This window comes from Solanum dulcamara, chromosome 7, assembly GCF_947179165.1.
Source record: "Solanum dulcamara chromosome 7, daSolDulc1.2, whole genome shotgun sequence".
NCBI classification, from domain to species: domain Eukaryota; kingdom Viridiplantae; phylum Streptophyta; class Magnoliopsida; order Solanales; family Solanaceae; genus Solanum; species Solanum dulcamara.
Genome location: NC_077243.1, coordinates 4,994,068 through 5,011,199, shown reverse-complemented (window position 1 = coordinate 5,011,199; position 17,132 = coordinate 4,994,068). Strand labels below are relative to the sequence as shown.

The 17,132-nt window shown below is 34.1% G+C and overlaps 2 protein-coding genes across 3 annotated transcripts; both read right to left on the bottom strand.

Moving 5' to 3' along the window:
• Positions 1–86: 86 nt before the first annotated feature.
• LOC129895902 (ubiquitin receptor RAD23b) lies at positions 87–5,411 on the bottom strand. Of its 2 annotated transcripts, none has more exons than XM_055971687.1 (12): positions 5,216–5,411; positions 2,626–2,787; positions 2,423–2,461; positions 2,272–2,327; positions 2,153–2,197; positions 1,813–1,990; positions 1,586–1,720; positions 1,440–1,505; positions 1,192–1,239; positions 998–1,107; positions 621–699; positions 87–524 (listed from the first exon to the last, which is right to left on the bottom strand). In XM_055971687.1, the coding sequence occupies exons 1-12, from the start codon at positions 5,279–5,281 to the stop codon at positions 408–410; spliced, it is 1,101 nt and encodes a 366-aa protein (XP_055827662.1). In that variant the 5' UTR covers positions 5,282–5,411; the 3' UTR covers positions 87–407. The 2 variants fall into 2 exon arrangements, with proteins under 2 accessions (XP_055827662.1, XP_055827663.1); XM_055971688.1 differs by having other exon boundaries at positions 2,272–2,324.
• A 1,077-nt stretch (positions 5,412–6,488) lies between these two features.
• On the bottom strand, positions 6,489–14,661 carry LOC129896431 (uncharacterized). Its single transcript, XM_055972333.1, has 21 exons — positions 14,298–14,661; positions 13,914–14,204; positions 13,320–13,574; positions 12,784–12,908; positions 12,506–12,550; positions 12,316–12,397; positions 12,170–12,238; positions 11,925–12,095; positions 11,739–11,804; positions 10,426–10,494; positions 10,016–10,159; positions 9,878–9,936; positions 9,554–9,733; positions 8,794–8,900; positions 8,562–8,659; positions 8,220–8,261; positions 7,861–7,983; positions 7,728–7,776; positions 7,593–7,642; positions 7,418–7,479; positions 6,489–7,333 (listed from the first exon to the last, which is right to left on the bottom strand). Exons 2-21 carry the CDS (start codon positions 14,070–14,072, stop codon positions 7,270–7,272), a joined length of 2,019 nt encoding a protein of 672 aa, XP_055828308.1. The 5' UTR covers positions 14,073–14,204; positions 14,298–14,661; the 3' UTR covers positions 6,489–7,269.
• Between the last annotated feature and the right edge of the window lie 2,471 nt (positions 14,662–17,132).

The following is a 17,132-nucleotide window of genomic DNA, read 5'->3' as shown; positions in this document are numbered from 1 at the left end:
AATGATAATCAAAGATTGCAGGGACTGTTTCATCAAAGATGTACTTCAAAGCAAGTCCTAAATCCTAATATATATTTTTTGAAGCATTGATTACAAGCTCCTACTCTCTATATATAAATTAGAGGGGCTAAAGTCCACAGTAGCTAAGATGCTCTAAGAACTGGTAAAGTTCATCAAACTTACATAAAGAAATGCACGAGTAGCGTCTAGAAAACACGAGATTTTGATCCTGCGGGCGGAGTGTTTATGGAAAGAAGAAAAGCTAACAAATTAAGCTTCCCAATTGGGAAGATCAATTGGATCCAATAATTTTAAGAAAAACCTCCTTTACAAACAATCTCGAGTACTAAAAACAGCTCAAAACCTGTCGGTGTGTACCAAAGAATACTGCTAACATATTTTGCCACTTAATCTTCGTAATCTCCTGCATGCTCCAACAGATAATTAGCGGCCAGTTCCTCATTGCGATCACAAGCCAAAAAAGCTTCAATGACAAGAGCTCTATCAAAACCCATTGCTTCCAGCTGCAAATGAGCAAACAAATTAGTTATAAACATTACAAAATATCCATGAACAGCTGCAATTCTAAGAGATACTAGGGTTAAAGTGATATCTCGTACCCGCTCAATCACCTCCTGCTCTTCTGGAGTGACACTAACTGTGTGGGGAATCTCTTGCTCAGCCTGATCAAACATGTCCCTAAAACATAGCAATTGAAAAGCACTCAAAATAACTCATATGTAGCAGATTTGACCTCTTAGTAATATTAAATCTCAATGCCCAAAACAGTTTTTCTCTCTTCCTTATTCTCTAAGATTTTGAGTAAAAACAAGATTTGGGACCACAAAATGATAAAATCCTTTTATACTTTACCACAACATAATTGAAAATTAAATATATTTCGATCTGGAGAGGAGAAACACTAGGAGATCATGACAATATATTAAAAAATGCTTCTAACTCTAGCTTGGTAAATAGCACACAATACGCAACTAACCCATCAGAACCATCCACAGGTTCATTGATTAATTGAAGAAACTCTTGATCGTGCTCCTGTATAGATCTTAAAAGTTGAGGATTTTGCTTTCCTAGTTCCTGAAGCATAGGCTACAATACAACATCCAATTTGTACATTCAGACAATGACAACACAAGAAACTAAGCAAAGAAAATAGTGAAGAACACTAATTACCTGTAAAATTTGTGGGTTAGCTTGAACCATAGAACGTAAAGCTTGGAACTGAAACAAATAACAAAAGAACCATGAGTTGCAGAGGATTATGGATGTAGAGCAACTCAGACACGAGAAATATCCAGAACAAACTTATGAATTGGAATGATGAAAGAGGTCTGAAGTAATCTCATTAATCCAAATCAGTAATCCAAAAGCAAGAACTAGAGACAAAAGCAAAAATGAAAACCTAATGATCAGAACCCCACCTGTTGGTTGTTCCTGAGAAAATCAAGGGATCCAAGACCAGCACCGCCAGCACCAGCAACATTCTCCTGTAAAAGGCTCCACCTTAGAGAATCACATAAGGAGAAGAAGGACAAAATACTATTATTAAGGGGATGCTCTGGAAGACCTGAGGAAACAAATTTAAAGGAGCAGAATTAGGTGCGCCAGAAGAAGGTGCAGTAGGCGCTGCAGTAGTTGCAGGAGCAGAATTAACTCCACCTCGGGCCACCGGTACGGCAACTTCTGCCGTTTCAGGAATTCCCTGTATAAAAGCAATCCCCGTCAAAGCACAAAAGACAACAAACTTGTGCATGCCTTGCACCTTTTTTTAAGTGAGGGAGACCAGGAACATACTGAATATAAGTAATCAACAGCTCTTTCAGGATTGTTATAAGCAGCTCGAAGTGCACGTGTAACTGTCTCTTTGTCCCAGCTGCCACCGCCCATATCCATAATTTGTTGTATTGTTTGCTCGAGATTATTGCCAGCAACTAGATTAGATGCAGTTTGACTATAAGCAGCAGTTGGAAGACTGCAGCAATGTAAAAGATGTATTAATTCCCTCTAATATGGGAATCGAAAAACACTTTCCACGAGATTCAAAAGTCCTCTTTATTTTCTTAAACTCCGTGCTGAGTCAAACTAAGACAAACAAATTGAAACAGATTTTTTAAATACAGGCATAATTTGTTACCTAGCAGTCACCGCATCCGAAGCTGACACAACATCTTTTGTGGCCCTACACATCATTTACATCATCAGGAGCAGATCCAACATAAACAGTAATAGTAATTAGTGGAAGTTGCAACTCACTGTGATGGCGGAATCACTTCAGGTGTTGTAGTAGGATTTGCTGCAGTAGCTGGCTGCTGAAAGAAAGAATCAAGAAGGTAATTCATTATCAGAAACCAGACAATCAACTGTCCATTGAATGAAATCCTGAATGGTTATTTGAACACAGTACCTGTGCAGATGTTGTCCCACTTGAGCTAGCAGTTTTGCTCTGCAAAGAACAATAAATAGATGTAAGATCAAGAAATACATCCTGTTGGAGTTTCAGGTTTAGCATTGGAGATACAAAACTCAATCAATTAAGGGCAATAAAAGTGCAAAGTTATAGGCTGAAAATTTTACAAGTAAAGGGAATCTGAAGATCTATAGACATACCTTGCTAAGCATGACAACGAGAAAACCATCTTCAGAGACATTGTTTTCCAATAGTGTACTTTCATCCTTCAGCACTTTACCATTGTGAATCAGCAACTGCTGCCCACATGGGTAATTATCTTTTCCTTGTATATCTTCAATGTTTTTCTTGACTGCCATAATCTAAAATCACACGTCCCATTACATTACATAGAAAATAATTTTAACTGACTAACCAATTAGGAGTAGCCCCAACATTCATAGCTCAAAGCAATTAAATGATTTGAGATTTGGAAATTAGACTTGCAAGGTTTTGATAAATATGATGCATTCTAAATCAGTGTTTTGGACGGCGAAAGGCGACAAGGGTCAGCCTCAGCAAGGCGCTCGACTTTTTGAATGTGGCGCCAATTAATACCAAAAAATTGAAATATTTAATTGCATTTATAAATAATCAAAATCTCATTAGCAATAACATATTAGCAAATATTTCAATTCAAAAACTGAAAATAGATGGTACATACTAAAAGTCTAGAACTTGATTGAGGGGAAAAAAAGAACAAAAGTCAAAACAGTGAGAAAAAAGACAAAGGTAGAAGTAACTCTGAAGTCTGAAGAAGAAGGGAAAAGAAACAGAGGAAGAAGAAAAGAAGAAAAAATTAGAAGAAGAAATATGGTTGGACTTTGGAGTTGCCGGAGAAGTCTAGTCAAGTCGACTGGTTAGAGTCACAGTCACAGTCTAAGAGTGCAACTATGCAAATTTAGAAAGAAAACCCTAAAATTACCTTCTAACTTTTAAAACCCTAAATTGGTAGACTTTTTTTAAGAAAATACTAAAGGCGACACCTTTCTTGCCATGGCGACGCCTTTTGAAGATCGCCTCGTCACAAAGCTAGTAGGCGATGAAGGGACGCCTCGCCTCTCGCCATTGGCAACGAGGCAATTGCCTTTCACAACCACTTCTCTGAAGTTATACAAACGAGATAAAACTAAAATTTGGCCCCAAGTTTAGGCTTTGAATCAAAATAGTCCCTTATATATTTGTGAAGCACTAATAGTCCTCCAGGTATACAACACCTTCAGTCATTGGTAACCTTTTCCATCAAGGCTAGTGGAGAGAACATATTTGACTCATATGTCTTGCTCCCAAGATTTTAAAAACAAGAAAGTACTGACCAGGAGTGCTAGCCATGAGAAAGGGAAGATTTACAGATTTCAATAAGCAAAAAGCTAGTCACAGTTTCTCCAGTTCATCAAGTTAGCTTCGTTTTATTGCTGCAAAGAAACAAAATGAACCAATCAAGGAGTTGGAGTTGTCTTCCTTTTCCTGAGATTACCTTTTTTCTTTTTTGGATTCCCGACATTACTAAATGGATAAAATCATGGGTATTGAATGCTCGTATCCCTTTTGGTTCTCGATATTGGCAGATGGTTGCTTATTGTCACAAATGAACCCAAGAATACTAAGTAATCATGCCTGGTCATGCTACGTCTACTATACTCTTCTACAGCTGAAATTTAGTTTTTGCTCCTCCTCCAGTATCCTATAAGCAGTGTAGTATAAGAACACTTTGAATCTAGAAAACAGAACCCAATCCAAATGATTCTGATCTACTAAAACACATTGATATAGACAGATAATGAGAGGAAGGTGTAACATTTATGAGGTAGCACCGAAACAAAATTTCCTATGATTCGGCCACTTCCATCACTCATTTCGCCCTTCATTAATATATTTAATCCTAAGTCATCATTCCATCCATGGTTAAATCCACCGTCCCTTCCTCTGGAAAACCTTCCACTCTAGCAGTGCGAATCAAGGGTTTTCACTAAAGGGGTTTGGTAAAAAAACATAGTGCTTGGGATTTGAACTTGGAACCTCAAGGTGATTTCGGACCCCCTAAACCACTAAACCAACCTCTAGTCATGTTTTCGGGGGATTCAAAATCTATATATGTACATAAAAAAGTAGAAAAAATTAGCACTTATATATACCGTGTAACTTTTTGCTGAGAGGTTGGGGTGAACACCCTCATCCCCTTAGATCCGCCCCTTGCTAGGAGATGGATTGTTTCTTTTTAAGTTTAAGGCTGGGGCACGCAAATGATTTCGGGTTAGTCTTTGACTGAAAAAGTTAGTAAAGACTAAAAATGCACCACTTATATACTTAAGAGGACAATTAATGCACCACTTATATACTTAAGAGGACAATTAATGCACCACTTAATATTTAAAGGGACAATTTTGATTCAAAGTCCAAACATAAAGGACATATTTTGGACCTCCTACAAACCAATGATGATCAATTAACCTAGGGATATAAAAAAAAAGGAAGGTGAAACATTTACATCTAAACAACTATAATTCTACAAAATTATCATAAACTTTTCCTATTTACAGGCATCAGGTGAGACAAACCACAACATCATCAACAGCTCCAATCAAATAACAAATGTAGTAAGCGTAAACCAGAACAAAATTGTGAAAGATGCAAATAATAGCTGAAGTTGTTCTTTTTTGCTCATCAATTTTGTAATTATGAACATGAACACACACAAATGGAAAACGACAGCAGAATTATACATACAGAAAAATCGCAAAAAAAACTAACCGTATCAGATGGCTGAACCCTAATTTCAAAGTGACTGCCTTTGAGAGTCTTTACAGTGAGCTTCATCTCTGCGAATTAGGTGTGAGATAACAGGCTTAACAAAAGAAAAACCAAACCCTAGAAATTCCCAATTGCTGGATCGGCTCTTACTCCTTGCTTTCCAAGTTTTTGGTATACAAGAAATCGAGAATTTTTGCAGTTGTCAAACAGATATATACTGCACATGCCTTTCACGTGACCAATTCATATACTTTCCTGAAGTGAAAGTTAACTCACTGATCGGCCCACTAACGAGTTGAATATGGGCCAAGCTATTTCGTGGACCAATTCTACTAGTATTTGGGCTTCTTAACGTAATTGTGTAGGTGACAAAACAATTTTCAACAATAACCAGATTGTATAAATAGTTATGTAATATATCGATATTGTATATATATATATATGTAATGTATTGATATTTATTAATATAATATTATGATAGCAATATATACGTATTTAAGTATTGCATGTATGTAAATTGTATATTTGAAATAATTATCGTGCAAATGTAAATGGCAGAGTAGCAATATATATAATGTAACATCTTAATTATGTTATTATTATTGCTTAAGCCAACAAATATAGCAACAGTATACATGGTTTAATTTAATTAAGTTTTAAGTATTATTAAAATAAAAGTACAAAGAAAAATAGTGTACGTTGAAATTTTCAGGTATGAAATAACTACAAATATATTTCTTCAATGTTAGAAAAAAATTAGACGGTGTGAAATATTTTTAGACAGTTTGAAAAATTCATGGCATTGACCTATTTTAATTTATAGTATTATCAATCTTAGAGTCAACATTTTTTTCTGTGTGAATGAAAATTTCATTATTCTTAATAAGCATTAATTACAGTATTTCTTCAGAAAAAGTAATAAATATGAAATCCCTAATTTAGTAGGACCTCATTTAATTATTAATCATGCAAAATATTATATTATGCTAAAAATTGATATAAAATCTTCTATTTATAAAAACCAAATGCAAAAATTATGTCAGTTATGTAACTAATTCTATAAATGTATTGCACATAGTAAAAATCTCTTAATTATCCCGCCATTTAACAAAACAACAGTTTTTTACTCATTTTGAGAATGAAATTGAAGGGAAATATAACGTCTTTACAAAATCAAATCAAACGACAAGACTTAAAATCTGTTTGAATTGACCTTTTAAAAGGTGTTTTTAAGCGGTTTTTTAGTTTTGAGTAGAAAAAAAAAATGTTTATAAACATTTATTTTTTAAGCCAAAATAAGTCAAAAGTAACAAGTAAAAATCCTAACTTATGCCTTTTACTTATAAGTTCATCCAGGTTCTTTAAGATTCCAACACAATTAAGAATATAGCAAACACGACAGTAAATAACTCCAGCTGACAGGAAAATGTTGTTACACGGATCTTGGTTTTGTTTTTTTCCTTTTAATTAGGAAATAAATGTATGGGCTCTATCCAATATTTAGTCAAACAGCATGGAGTAACAGATAACTTGATATGCCACGACATCTCATGAAGGTTTCACTAAAAGTCCAACTATTTAATGAGCCAGAAAAGGTGGCCAAAGTGACATCAATGTCTACAACTACAAGCATTAACTTTATATACTAAACCGCAAAGACTACCTCCAGCCACAAATTTTCTCAGGCTGAGAGTAAATAAAATGGACTAACTTCTGCTGGAATTCATTGAAATACGAAAGTTGGTATTATCAAGGACTGGGTTCTCTAAAGTTTGGACTAACATATACAAGAATCGGTTGAGTAACAACAACAACATACCCAATGAAATCCCACAAGTGGAGTCTGAGAGAATCGGTCGAGTAAATAAGCACTGCCTCTACTATAAACATACTGTACAAATCAAAATTATAAGCTGCTACTAATCATTTCTCTTTTACAGTTCCTGCTACTCCTTGTCTAAATATTGTTTTTTTTAGAACTTGAATGTATGCCACTTGAGCACTCCAACTGTATTCGAACTATAAAGATTGATTTCCCTATGCAGTCTCCTATTTCAAGAGTTATTTTGAGCGTTTTCTGCTTTGTATTTTTGAAGTTCTTCTTGAGCACGTATCAGCCTGCATATCAGCGAAATACTAGTTCAATGCCAGCAGATATAATCTTCAATATAGGCATATGGCATTACTGAGTAACGATGATACCTCCACTGCAATTCAGCGTTTTCACTAATTAATTCCTTCTCTTTGTCATGAGCAACCTCCAACTACAAGAAAAAGAGGAAGGACATATACTTTATACTGATACGAAAAATATGCAAAAGTCACTTAAATGGTTCCTATTGCAAACGGATGTTGAAAGACTAATGCAAACTAATACCAGTGATTTCTCCACACCAGGCGAATTTAGTGGCATGCATCCAGCATCCACTGCAAGGTTGGCAGAAAAAGATAAAAGTGAGACCAACACAAAGGGATATAAATAAAAATTTCAATAGGCATTGATTGTTCATACCAGTAGCGTCTCCAAGGGCCACTTGCCTCATCAATCTAAGAATACTCTCCTGTTTAGGAGGGGGGGGAAAAACAGACATTGGATAAACAAAAACTGAAAAACTAGTGCGTCATAATTGTAGATCCGTTCTTACCCTTTGAAGAATATTTGCCTCTAAAATACTCTGCAAGGTTGGAAAATGGGATGGTGTAAGAAGATTTGGTGGTGTAGCATCAGGTGGTAATGGTAGAGTAGCAGCAAGAGTTTGTGGCATCACCTACATGATACATCACATTTTGTTTAAGAAATTGCAATAGAAATTAAAAAAAGAAAAAAGCTGAACAGATAAAGCAGTGACATAGCAATGTCTACTTAGCCAATGTTATGGTATAAGTATGAGCTAAGCGTTATCGAAAGGAAATAAGGAATTAGCTTATAAGCTAAGAACTTAGCGAGCAAAAGAAATATGTCCAGCCGTTAGAAAAGGTATTTAGAAAAAATAGGAAAACCAACCAGCAAGCTCTGACTCTTGTGTAGCATTGGAGATGCACCTACCTGTAGGATGAAATTATTTCTTGTGAGGCAGATATCAATGTGTGTGCGTATAATATATAAAATATTAATCAACTACATTGCAATTCAAAAAAATAGTTGTGGTTGGTCATATAAAACCTCTGTATCTATTTCATTCAGTATCTAAAACATTACTATGAGACTATTTTTATGTTGGCAAAAGACAGACTTATAATTGTCCTCCTTTATCTGGGTTTAGAACTGTGGTTGTGCTTTGCAAAGCTCACATAGGTGGTGTTCCTAAATTTATTGCAAAATGAAAACTAAAAGCTATGCATTCACCTTTTCCAAGTCGACATTCTCTGACGTAACTTTGAAACGTCCTCTTTGCTGAACAACATGACCCTTAGTCTTCTCATCAAAATCTTCACTGCTAGCTGCTAAATACAGTCTTGATTTAGCAAGATTTTTTTTTTTAAATAAAAAACATGTTGAAAAACTATTTCTTACAGAAACAAATATACTGAAAAATTATTTGTTAAGATCAAAAGCTATGTAGAATCATGATACTTGCCTGAGGTTCTACAATGTTTACTGATTACTTCAGCTGGTACATCATCCCCTGTTTGAAGTACAGAAGCCCCATTGCAATTGGATACATTTTGGAATTGACTTTTATCACTAATCACAAAGAGGAAAAAAAAAACAAATTTAGGAACTTGCCAAAACACATGGCACTGCTTAAATAGTGGATGTTAAACAAGCTAGCTAAGCATGTTGGCTATTAGAAGGTAAAGGAAAGTCAGAAATCAATTATGCGATTTAATTACTGATACAATGCCCTGAAATTCTATGAGTTAGTAAAGAACAATACTATTCATGGTTGTTTCTCAGTCTCACTTGTCAAATAAATAATGACACATACTAACAACTTCTTAATACAAGATTGATAATGTCAGAGCAGAGGTGCATCGAAGGCCCAAAAATAACAACAAAATAGTTGGAATAAGGGCCCAAATAGAATATCAAATGATACAAAAATATAATAGATCCCAAATAAGGGAGTATTTCCTTCTAATCAGAGAATAGAAGTTAATTACGACTTCTATCCACAAGAAAAAAAATCAAACAGAGCACATCTCCTAAACAAAACAAATCAATCAGCTAACAGCACAAATCCAAGTAAAAGAATTTGCTTGGAGCAAGAAAGGCTAAGTTTAACGAGTCAAAGAAAATGCTAAAACATTGGATCGTGCAGTAACGCTTCACGAGGCTAAAAATCTATACGAGTACCTCAAAAAATGTCTTAAGTCATTGAGCAATTTGTGTCATACCTCTGGCGAGAATTTATAGGCATGCCCTCAAATAACTTTGCATCAGCCACTTGTTCACCTTTTCCCACCAAATTCAATTCCATGGGATTGTCATAGCATGGTGGAGAATTTTGTGGAATTTGAGGATCATGAAATGAACTGGCAATGCTTAAATCATCATCAGATTTCTCACATTTAGTTCTGAAATGTTCCAAAAAGAAAAGGAATGTTTAGCTACAGATACTAGCAAACCTAATGATGTGCTCTTATTCTTGATAGTTAGCATAACAAATACATGGTAAAAGAGTAATGGTGATAACTCTCAATATAGGATGGATGACATACATGCTATAAGCCACATTCTGGTTGGCAGGCGAAGGAGGGGCAGATGGATTGTTACTGTCCTGTTGAGAGAAGTATCATATTAGAGGAAAGACCCCAAATTGCAACATATCATATAGAATAAAGGAGATCACGATATACAAATTCAGTAGCATCTGAATATTGACTTGAGAACGAGAACTGATGCTGAAACTTATGTAGCTGTTTCCCTGGAATGTCAAGCCCAGACAGCGAATTCGAACTCCCACCTAGGTCCTTGTCACCAAGGATCTCCTCATCTGGAATCTAAAAGCGAAAACAATTGAAAAAAGAAAAAGTAAACAAAATGCTCCAAAACTTAATTTTGTTTTGCTGATTAAGAAAAGATTTCCAATGTGGACAATCTAGACTGAAATTCTTCACAAGTTTCACTATTATCATTTGCAGAGGCCAATAATATTGAGCTTGAGAAACTACCAATTAACCAAGAATCTCAATTTGTATACATTAAGAAACTAGCATATGATTGAAAATACTGTGGTACATGGGCATCAGAGAATAGATTTACGTACCAAGTTAGCCTGTGCCTTCAAATCTTCAAGGTTAAAATTCCAGCTGCTAATCCCCCGTTTATATTCATTCTGCATATAGTATTGAGGCACAATAAGCTCTAATTTTCAAAGATAAAAATGAATTTTGAAATGATGTGCCAAAATTAAGGTCTGCAAAAAGAATTTAAAGTGAAAATAGTAACAAAAAAAGTAAGGGAAACATGGCATGGAACAACTTCTAAAGTATGTATCAATGCTTTAAGAAAAAATTCTTTTGTTGCTATCCTGCTAGATGTAGAATAATTTCTTTTCTTTTTCTTTTAAACTTGGAGTAGCTATTCCCAAAATAAAAAAGATACTTGCATCGGCGTTTAATGATCAATTTATCAAACAATCACCTCGGATTTCAGAAATTTCCTATAAGGTGGCGATCTAAAAAATATAGGGAATTTAATTTCGCAGCATTAAAACAAATGGTAAATTTCTTAGGATCTGACAAGTCAATCTTTTGAAACTATGTTAAAATGCATTACCTTGATCAAAAAGCATTTCAAGATAGTATCTGGTTAACTAAATAAATTTCGTCCAAAAACACGTCTCCCCCTGCAACCTGCTAGTACCATGTTTGTGGCTAATCTCTCCAAAAGATTTTCCTACATCCATCTTGTATATCAAATTTTAAAAGCAGTGGACATATGGCAAATCGACTAAGATGAACCAGTGAGTCTAGTCTTATGAATTACTTATCTCCAGGAAATACTGCCTTTCCTTTCTTGTGAACCGGTGAATCTAGCCGTATGAATTACTTACCTCCGTAAAATACTGTCTATCCTTTCTTGTTTTGTGAAATGCAACTTGATCGGTAATAAAATAGTTGTCTGAGAGATAATAAGTAATAAGTAGTTGTTCCATTTATTTTCCACATATAAGCAATTTAAAGAAAAAACCATATCATTGCCTAATGCACGCTTAACGTAAACATGTAAGTTATTTTTTCTTTATGACAAGGGAAACCCGCAGCCACTACCCTTTGGGTACGCACAAGGTAAAAACCCTCTCCTATGCAATAACTCGCAAACCACACAGAGTAACTCGCACTAGGCAAGCCCGGTGCAACGAGCTCGACCCAAAAGGCAAACCCGTTGCTTTCGCTGGCAAGGGTTTTCGAACTTGAGACCTCCAACATGGAAGTCCCAAACCCAAACCACTGGGCCAATTCCAAGGTTCATAAACATGTAAGGAATTCATTATGCATAAGGCAATAAATAAAAGACATTATGTTATACAGATATCAAAATCTCAGTTTTCTCGTGAAATTGGTTATGACAGCAAACCTGTGATATTTCTTCTTTCTGCCCATCTGGTATCTTCTTCTGTGCTAGCATGTCTTCTTCTTTCCTCTACAATTAGGTTAGGAAAGACTCATGTTAGCATAGAAATGCTGATGCAAGATTATCATCCGGATGAAGTAACATGTGGTTCTAAAGTGGGGAAACTCAGATTGAGGCCCAATAAATCACCTTCAATGCCTTCATGCGATCTCCAAGTGCTGGCAAACCCTCCAACAGTGTTCTAGCTGTATAATCATTGGACCTTGCTTGCTTAAAGAACGGATGCTTCAGCAATTTTTTGGCTGAAGGTCGTTTTGAAGGATCTTTCACCAAGCAACTAGCAATCATTTGCTTAAAAGACTACAAACGGCAAAAAGGAGTATAAGCAACGTGCCAATAACATTGTCAGTAAATAATCAATGGTATTCAGTTACCTTTGAAAACTTCTTATCCCTCTCGTAATCAAGGCCAGGGGGTGCATTTTGCAACGTCATTAGCAAGACCTGATAAGTAGAGAATATTGAATGCATTTTTATTTTATATTCAGGACTTCAAGAAAAGAATCACTAACAATATTCACCTTCATTGGAGGATATTTTGAGAAAGGAGCATGGCCATGAGCAAGCTCCAAAGCAGTTATCCCAAAGGACCAAATATCAGCTCTGTGAATGAGAATGGATAAAAAGAAAAAAGGGGGAAAAAAAGGATTTCCTTCAGATAGAAGTACCCGTTTAGGATGAAAACAGTAAATAATTAACCAGAAGCATTACTTGAAATCATAACCATGCAATTGCTCCATGACCTCTGGTGCCATCCTGTAAAAGAAATCTAAATTATGGAAAACATTAAGGTGCAATATGAGCGAAATCTTCATCAATATATTTAACATCTTAGTTTTTAGATGTACACTTTATGCATGCAATTACTCTCTCCTGTCCACAGTAATTAGTACCAGAATAGATCAAAAGTGAGAAGCTTATCAACCATTGAATAAATCATGAAAACTTAGATAAAAATTCCAGAAGCATCCTCTTGGATTAGAGCATACCAACAAGGAGTTCCGACAAATGTGTTCCGCATACGTTGCCTATCACCTGAATCAAATAAATAAGCAGAGACACCAAAATCTCCCAACTTTATTCCACCTCGTGCATCAATGAGAATATTTCCAGCCTGCAATAATCACACAATTACGTGATATCAACCTCGGCATGGTAATGGGAAAAATGTTTTTTATTAGAGACATTTGGGTGATCATGTAGGTGGTGCCAACCATGAATAAGATTTGTCCTTTGTCATGTTTCCATAGAATCTTAAGTGAAACAGGTATGCTAAAGTTTCTTGTGGGATTTCACTGGGTATGTTGTTGTTAAATTCGAAAGAACAAAAATGACATTTACTAAAAATGTCAAACACCTGTATGTACAGATTATGTCTAGTGAAGCAAATTTCAATGGAAGTGCCAACACAAAAATCCTATGAATATCATTAAATAAGACTTGTAAAGTGAAACCTCATGACTGTAGATGTTCTGTCATCTAAAAGATAAAAATTGTAATGAATGTGATGTTAAATTGGACTTACTTTAACATCACGATGGATGAAGCCATGATGATGAAGATATTCTAAACCCTTTAGAACTTCCCGTAATACTGTTGCAATAACAGTCTCTTCAAAGCCATCTGGATGAGTAGCCTTCAGAATGTGGAGACAGGACCCTCCAGCCATGTAAGGCATGATAACCCATAGGTTGTGATCACTAACAAAAGAGCAATGTGATTTAAGAACATTGGGATGATCAACTAGGACCATCGTCTGGGCTTCACGCGAGATGTTATTCTGGATATAAGTGCGAAAAGGAAATTAGAAATTTGACTGATCCTATAATCAGCTTATCGTCAACCAAAATGCCAGACCAGTTAATCACTCGTTTCTGGTAGGTATCTAGTTTAAATCTCTTCATTTTCAGAAGTTACTGATAACCTAATCTTCTAAGTATCAGCTAAAAATTGAGGCAAAAAGGATATTCACTTTTTCAAACTACTTTTGTTTGAGTTTTCATAGACAATTTACCAGAAATGACGAAATTTTTCTTTCTTATAAGCAACAAAATATGAGAATTTGTAGCCGTCAAGCTAGAGATAAGCAGAATAGGAAATATAATTAGAGGAATTGTACCAAATCGGAATTATCGCGTTCGAAGTCGAGGATTTTGATGGCAACGACCTCATTGAGAGGAATACATAAGGCACGATGAACCGAAGCACTGACTCCTTGCCCTACCTCCTCGAAAAGCGTGTAATGCTCTGGTCCAATTGGATACTTCTTCTTGTCCATGATTCAACAAATTCCCCTGCGTTATTACGAAGAAATATCCACAGAACAAAATCCTTCCGACTACTGAACGTCAAACAACACACAAATGCAGCTAGCTGGCGATCGAAAAATCCGAATTCTACACAAATTCCTCTGTCACAATCACAAAAAACAAAAATCAAAATTCAATGTTCATCAAAAGCGATAACAAACAGAGCCTTTAGAAAGAAGAAGAAAAAAACTCACGGGTATCAAGTTCAGATCCATGGACAGTATTAATTAAATAAAAATATATATGGAAAAAGCAAATATGGTAACCAAAGCAAGCGAAATTATGATGTATCTTTAATCTCAAAAAATATATATTTAAAAAAGGAAACTTTTATAAATATCATATAGTATATCTGTAAGGATAAAGCAAAGTATAATGGTTAAAACAGTGAGAAGAAAGGAAAGTTGATGAGGAAGACGATGATTGTCTTCTCCGTTTTCTCGTGAGTGAGAGAAAGCGCGCTTAACGGATCGCCGCTCCAACAGTTAGGAGGGAGAAAGCTTCTTTTTGTTTTTTTTGTATTGCATAAATCCCGCCACTTGTTATGTTAACACTCGACCTTTTTCTCCGCATAATAGGATTTTTTTTCTTTTCCGATTTCATGTGGTACCATCGGATCTTCTAATAGTACAACTACCTTAATTTAGGATTCCTTCTCCACCCTTTAGGGCTCGTTTGGTAGGAGGAACAAAGGATAATTCATCCCTTGATTATTTTTAGGATTAAGTGTAATTCATGTTTAATTGGGATAATTTATTTTTATATTAGTTATCTCAAGATTAGGATTGTAGTATTTTTTTAATCCTATATATTGAGAATGAATAACAATTCCAGGATTGCAATGAATTGTTCTCCCACCAAACGAGCCTTTAATACTCTATCTGTTTTATATTAAGGCTAGCAAGTAAGGTAAGCTACTATGCGAGAAAAGACTAAAAATATTATTTCAAATTATTCATTAATTTATAAAAATCAAAATAAATTAATTCTTTTTAAAAATATAATAAAGTTTCAAAAAAGTTTTAGAATGATTAGTAAAAGTATTCTTCTTATTTATAATTTTTTAAAAGACATGTAAAGGGGGGAATTGACAAATAAATATGGGATAGAGGCAATGGGAAAGCCAAAAAATTGAGCTAAAGATGTACAAATTTTCTTTTCAATTATATTAAAAATGTATAAAATTAAATATATAGTTATAATAGCTAGCATTCAGTCCGACAGTACAATTTCTAACAAATGTCACGTGTGCATGTCTGAATATCCAGCTCAGTGATGATCGTGTCCAGAACGATAAACGGTCCAATAGTTGGACTTCGGTGACTGTTGTACAATCCTAATAACAAATTACATTATTGAGTTTTCAAAAGGGCAAATTGTTTAAAATGTCTGCTATAAATTTTATTTACTATTTTCTCCGTCTTAATTAATGTGACATTTTTTTTAATTTTAAAATTTAAATAAATTTATTTTTGATCGTAAATTTTTCATATATCTTTTAAATATTTTGACTTGTTAATTATTGTGACTTACAATATTTTTTATATAGTTTATAAATATATAAATTTTATTTTTAACAAATTGAAGATTCCATTCGCAAACTTTTAATGTTTAGCTTTCAAAAAATTGGAAAGTGCCGCATAAAATTGGAACAGAGAATATCTTTTTAGTCCAATTTACAAAATTATGAAAAAATGGTCATTCGGCCTTATTCATTGCAGCCAAAGTGCAGCTCCGATCCTCTGCGTTCTTCTTTTCTTTCTGCCATCTGTGTTCCACTTCTTTTTCTTCTTTCTGACATCTGCGTTCTTCTTCTTTCTGCCATTTGCGTTCCTCTTCTTCTTCTTCTTTTTTCTGTCATCTCCGTTTTTCTTCTTTTAAAATTTGACGCATCGCAAACTTTCCAGCGAATGATGTATTAAAAAGATTCGAAACATCGAGAAGATTTATATTTAAAATTTGAGGCTGTTTAGAGATGATTTTAGCTTGATTGAAATTGAATAGTAAATATATACTTTATGTACAATTAAATTATATTTAGTTTTTTTAGTGTATCATAACATATAGATAAGTTATATTATATAGTCGGTACTTTCTATAACTTTTGACAAGCAATATTGTATAATTGGTGTATATTTTCTATAATTTTTAGCTATTTTTTTATGTAAATAAAATACAATTATATTTGTTGTACACTTATTACTTAAGAGGCCGTTTGGTTATGGGATAAACATAGGTTATTCATGTATGAATTTTATATCATGTTTGATTTACAAATATGATAAAAATTATTCACGTATTACTTTTATACAATGTTTGGTTGTGTTTTTTTTTATTATCATACATAATTTTACTTACATAACTTATGAAGATATTTATGTATAAGCTATGTAGGGATATAATGTGGAATAAGTTATCTGAGTATTAGTTATACATGTATTAAAATAATAAATTACACATTTACCCCTTTTTTGTCTTGATTGTCTAATCCTATTCAATACAAATTATTTAATTGCTTTTAGTTATTTGTTATTTACTTTATTGTTTTTTCTATTCATATTTATTTAAATTTTAATGTGTTATTTAGATCGTTATTTATTTTAATGAGTATAATAAACATTATCTCACTAAACATTTTGAAATTAAGAAATAAGAATTAACTCACTAATTTTTTAAAATTTTTAAATAATTAAATCCTACATAACTAATACTTATATAGCTAATATCTGCATAACTAAGCCGTACATAACTAATACATGCATGGACCCTTAGTGTATATCGTTGAAACTAGCCCACAAAGTATTTAAATCCGTAATTATCCAAAATATAAACAGGGACACTGTTAATGAGTTCAAATCTGAAATGGGCATGGCTACTGCTTAGATCTTATAGCCCACTCCGTTGGTTAGTAATTCAATTCAACCCTCCCTACTTCCATGTCCTTCCCTTACTATATGTCTATATCTAATGTTTAAGAATTCCTATAATTAATAATCTGATGGAAAATGTTTTATAAACTATAATAATTC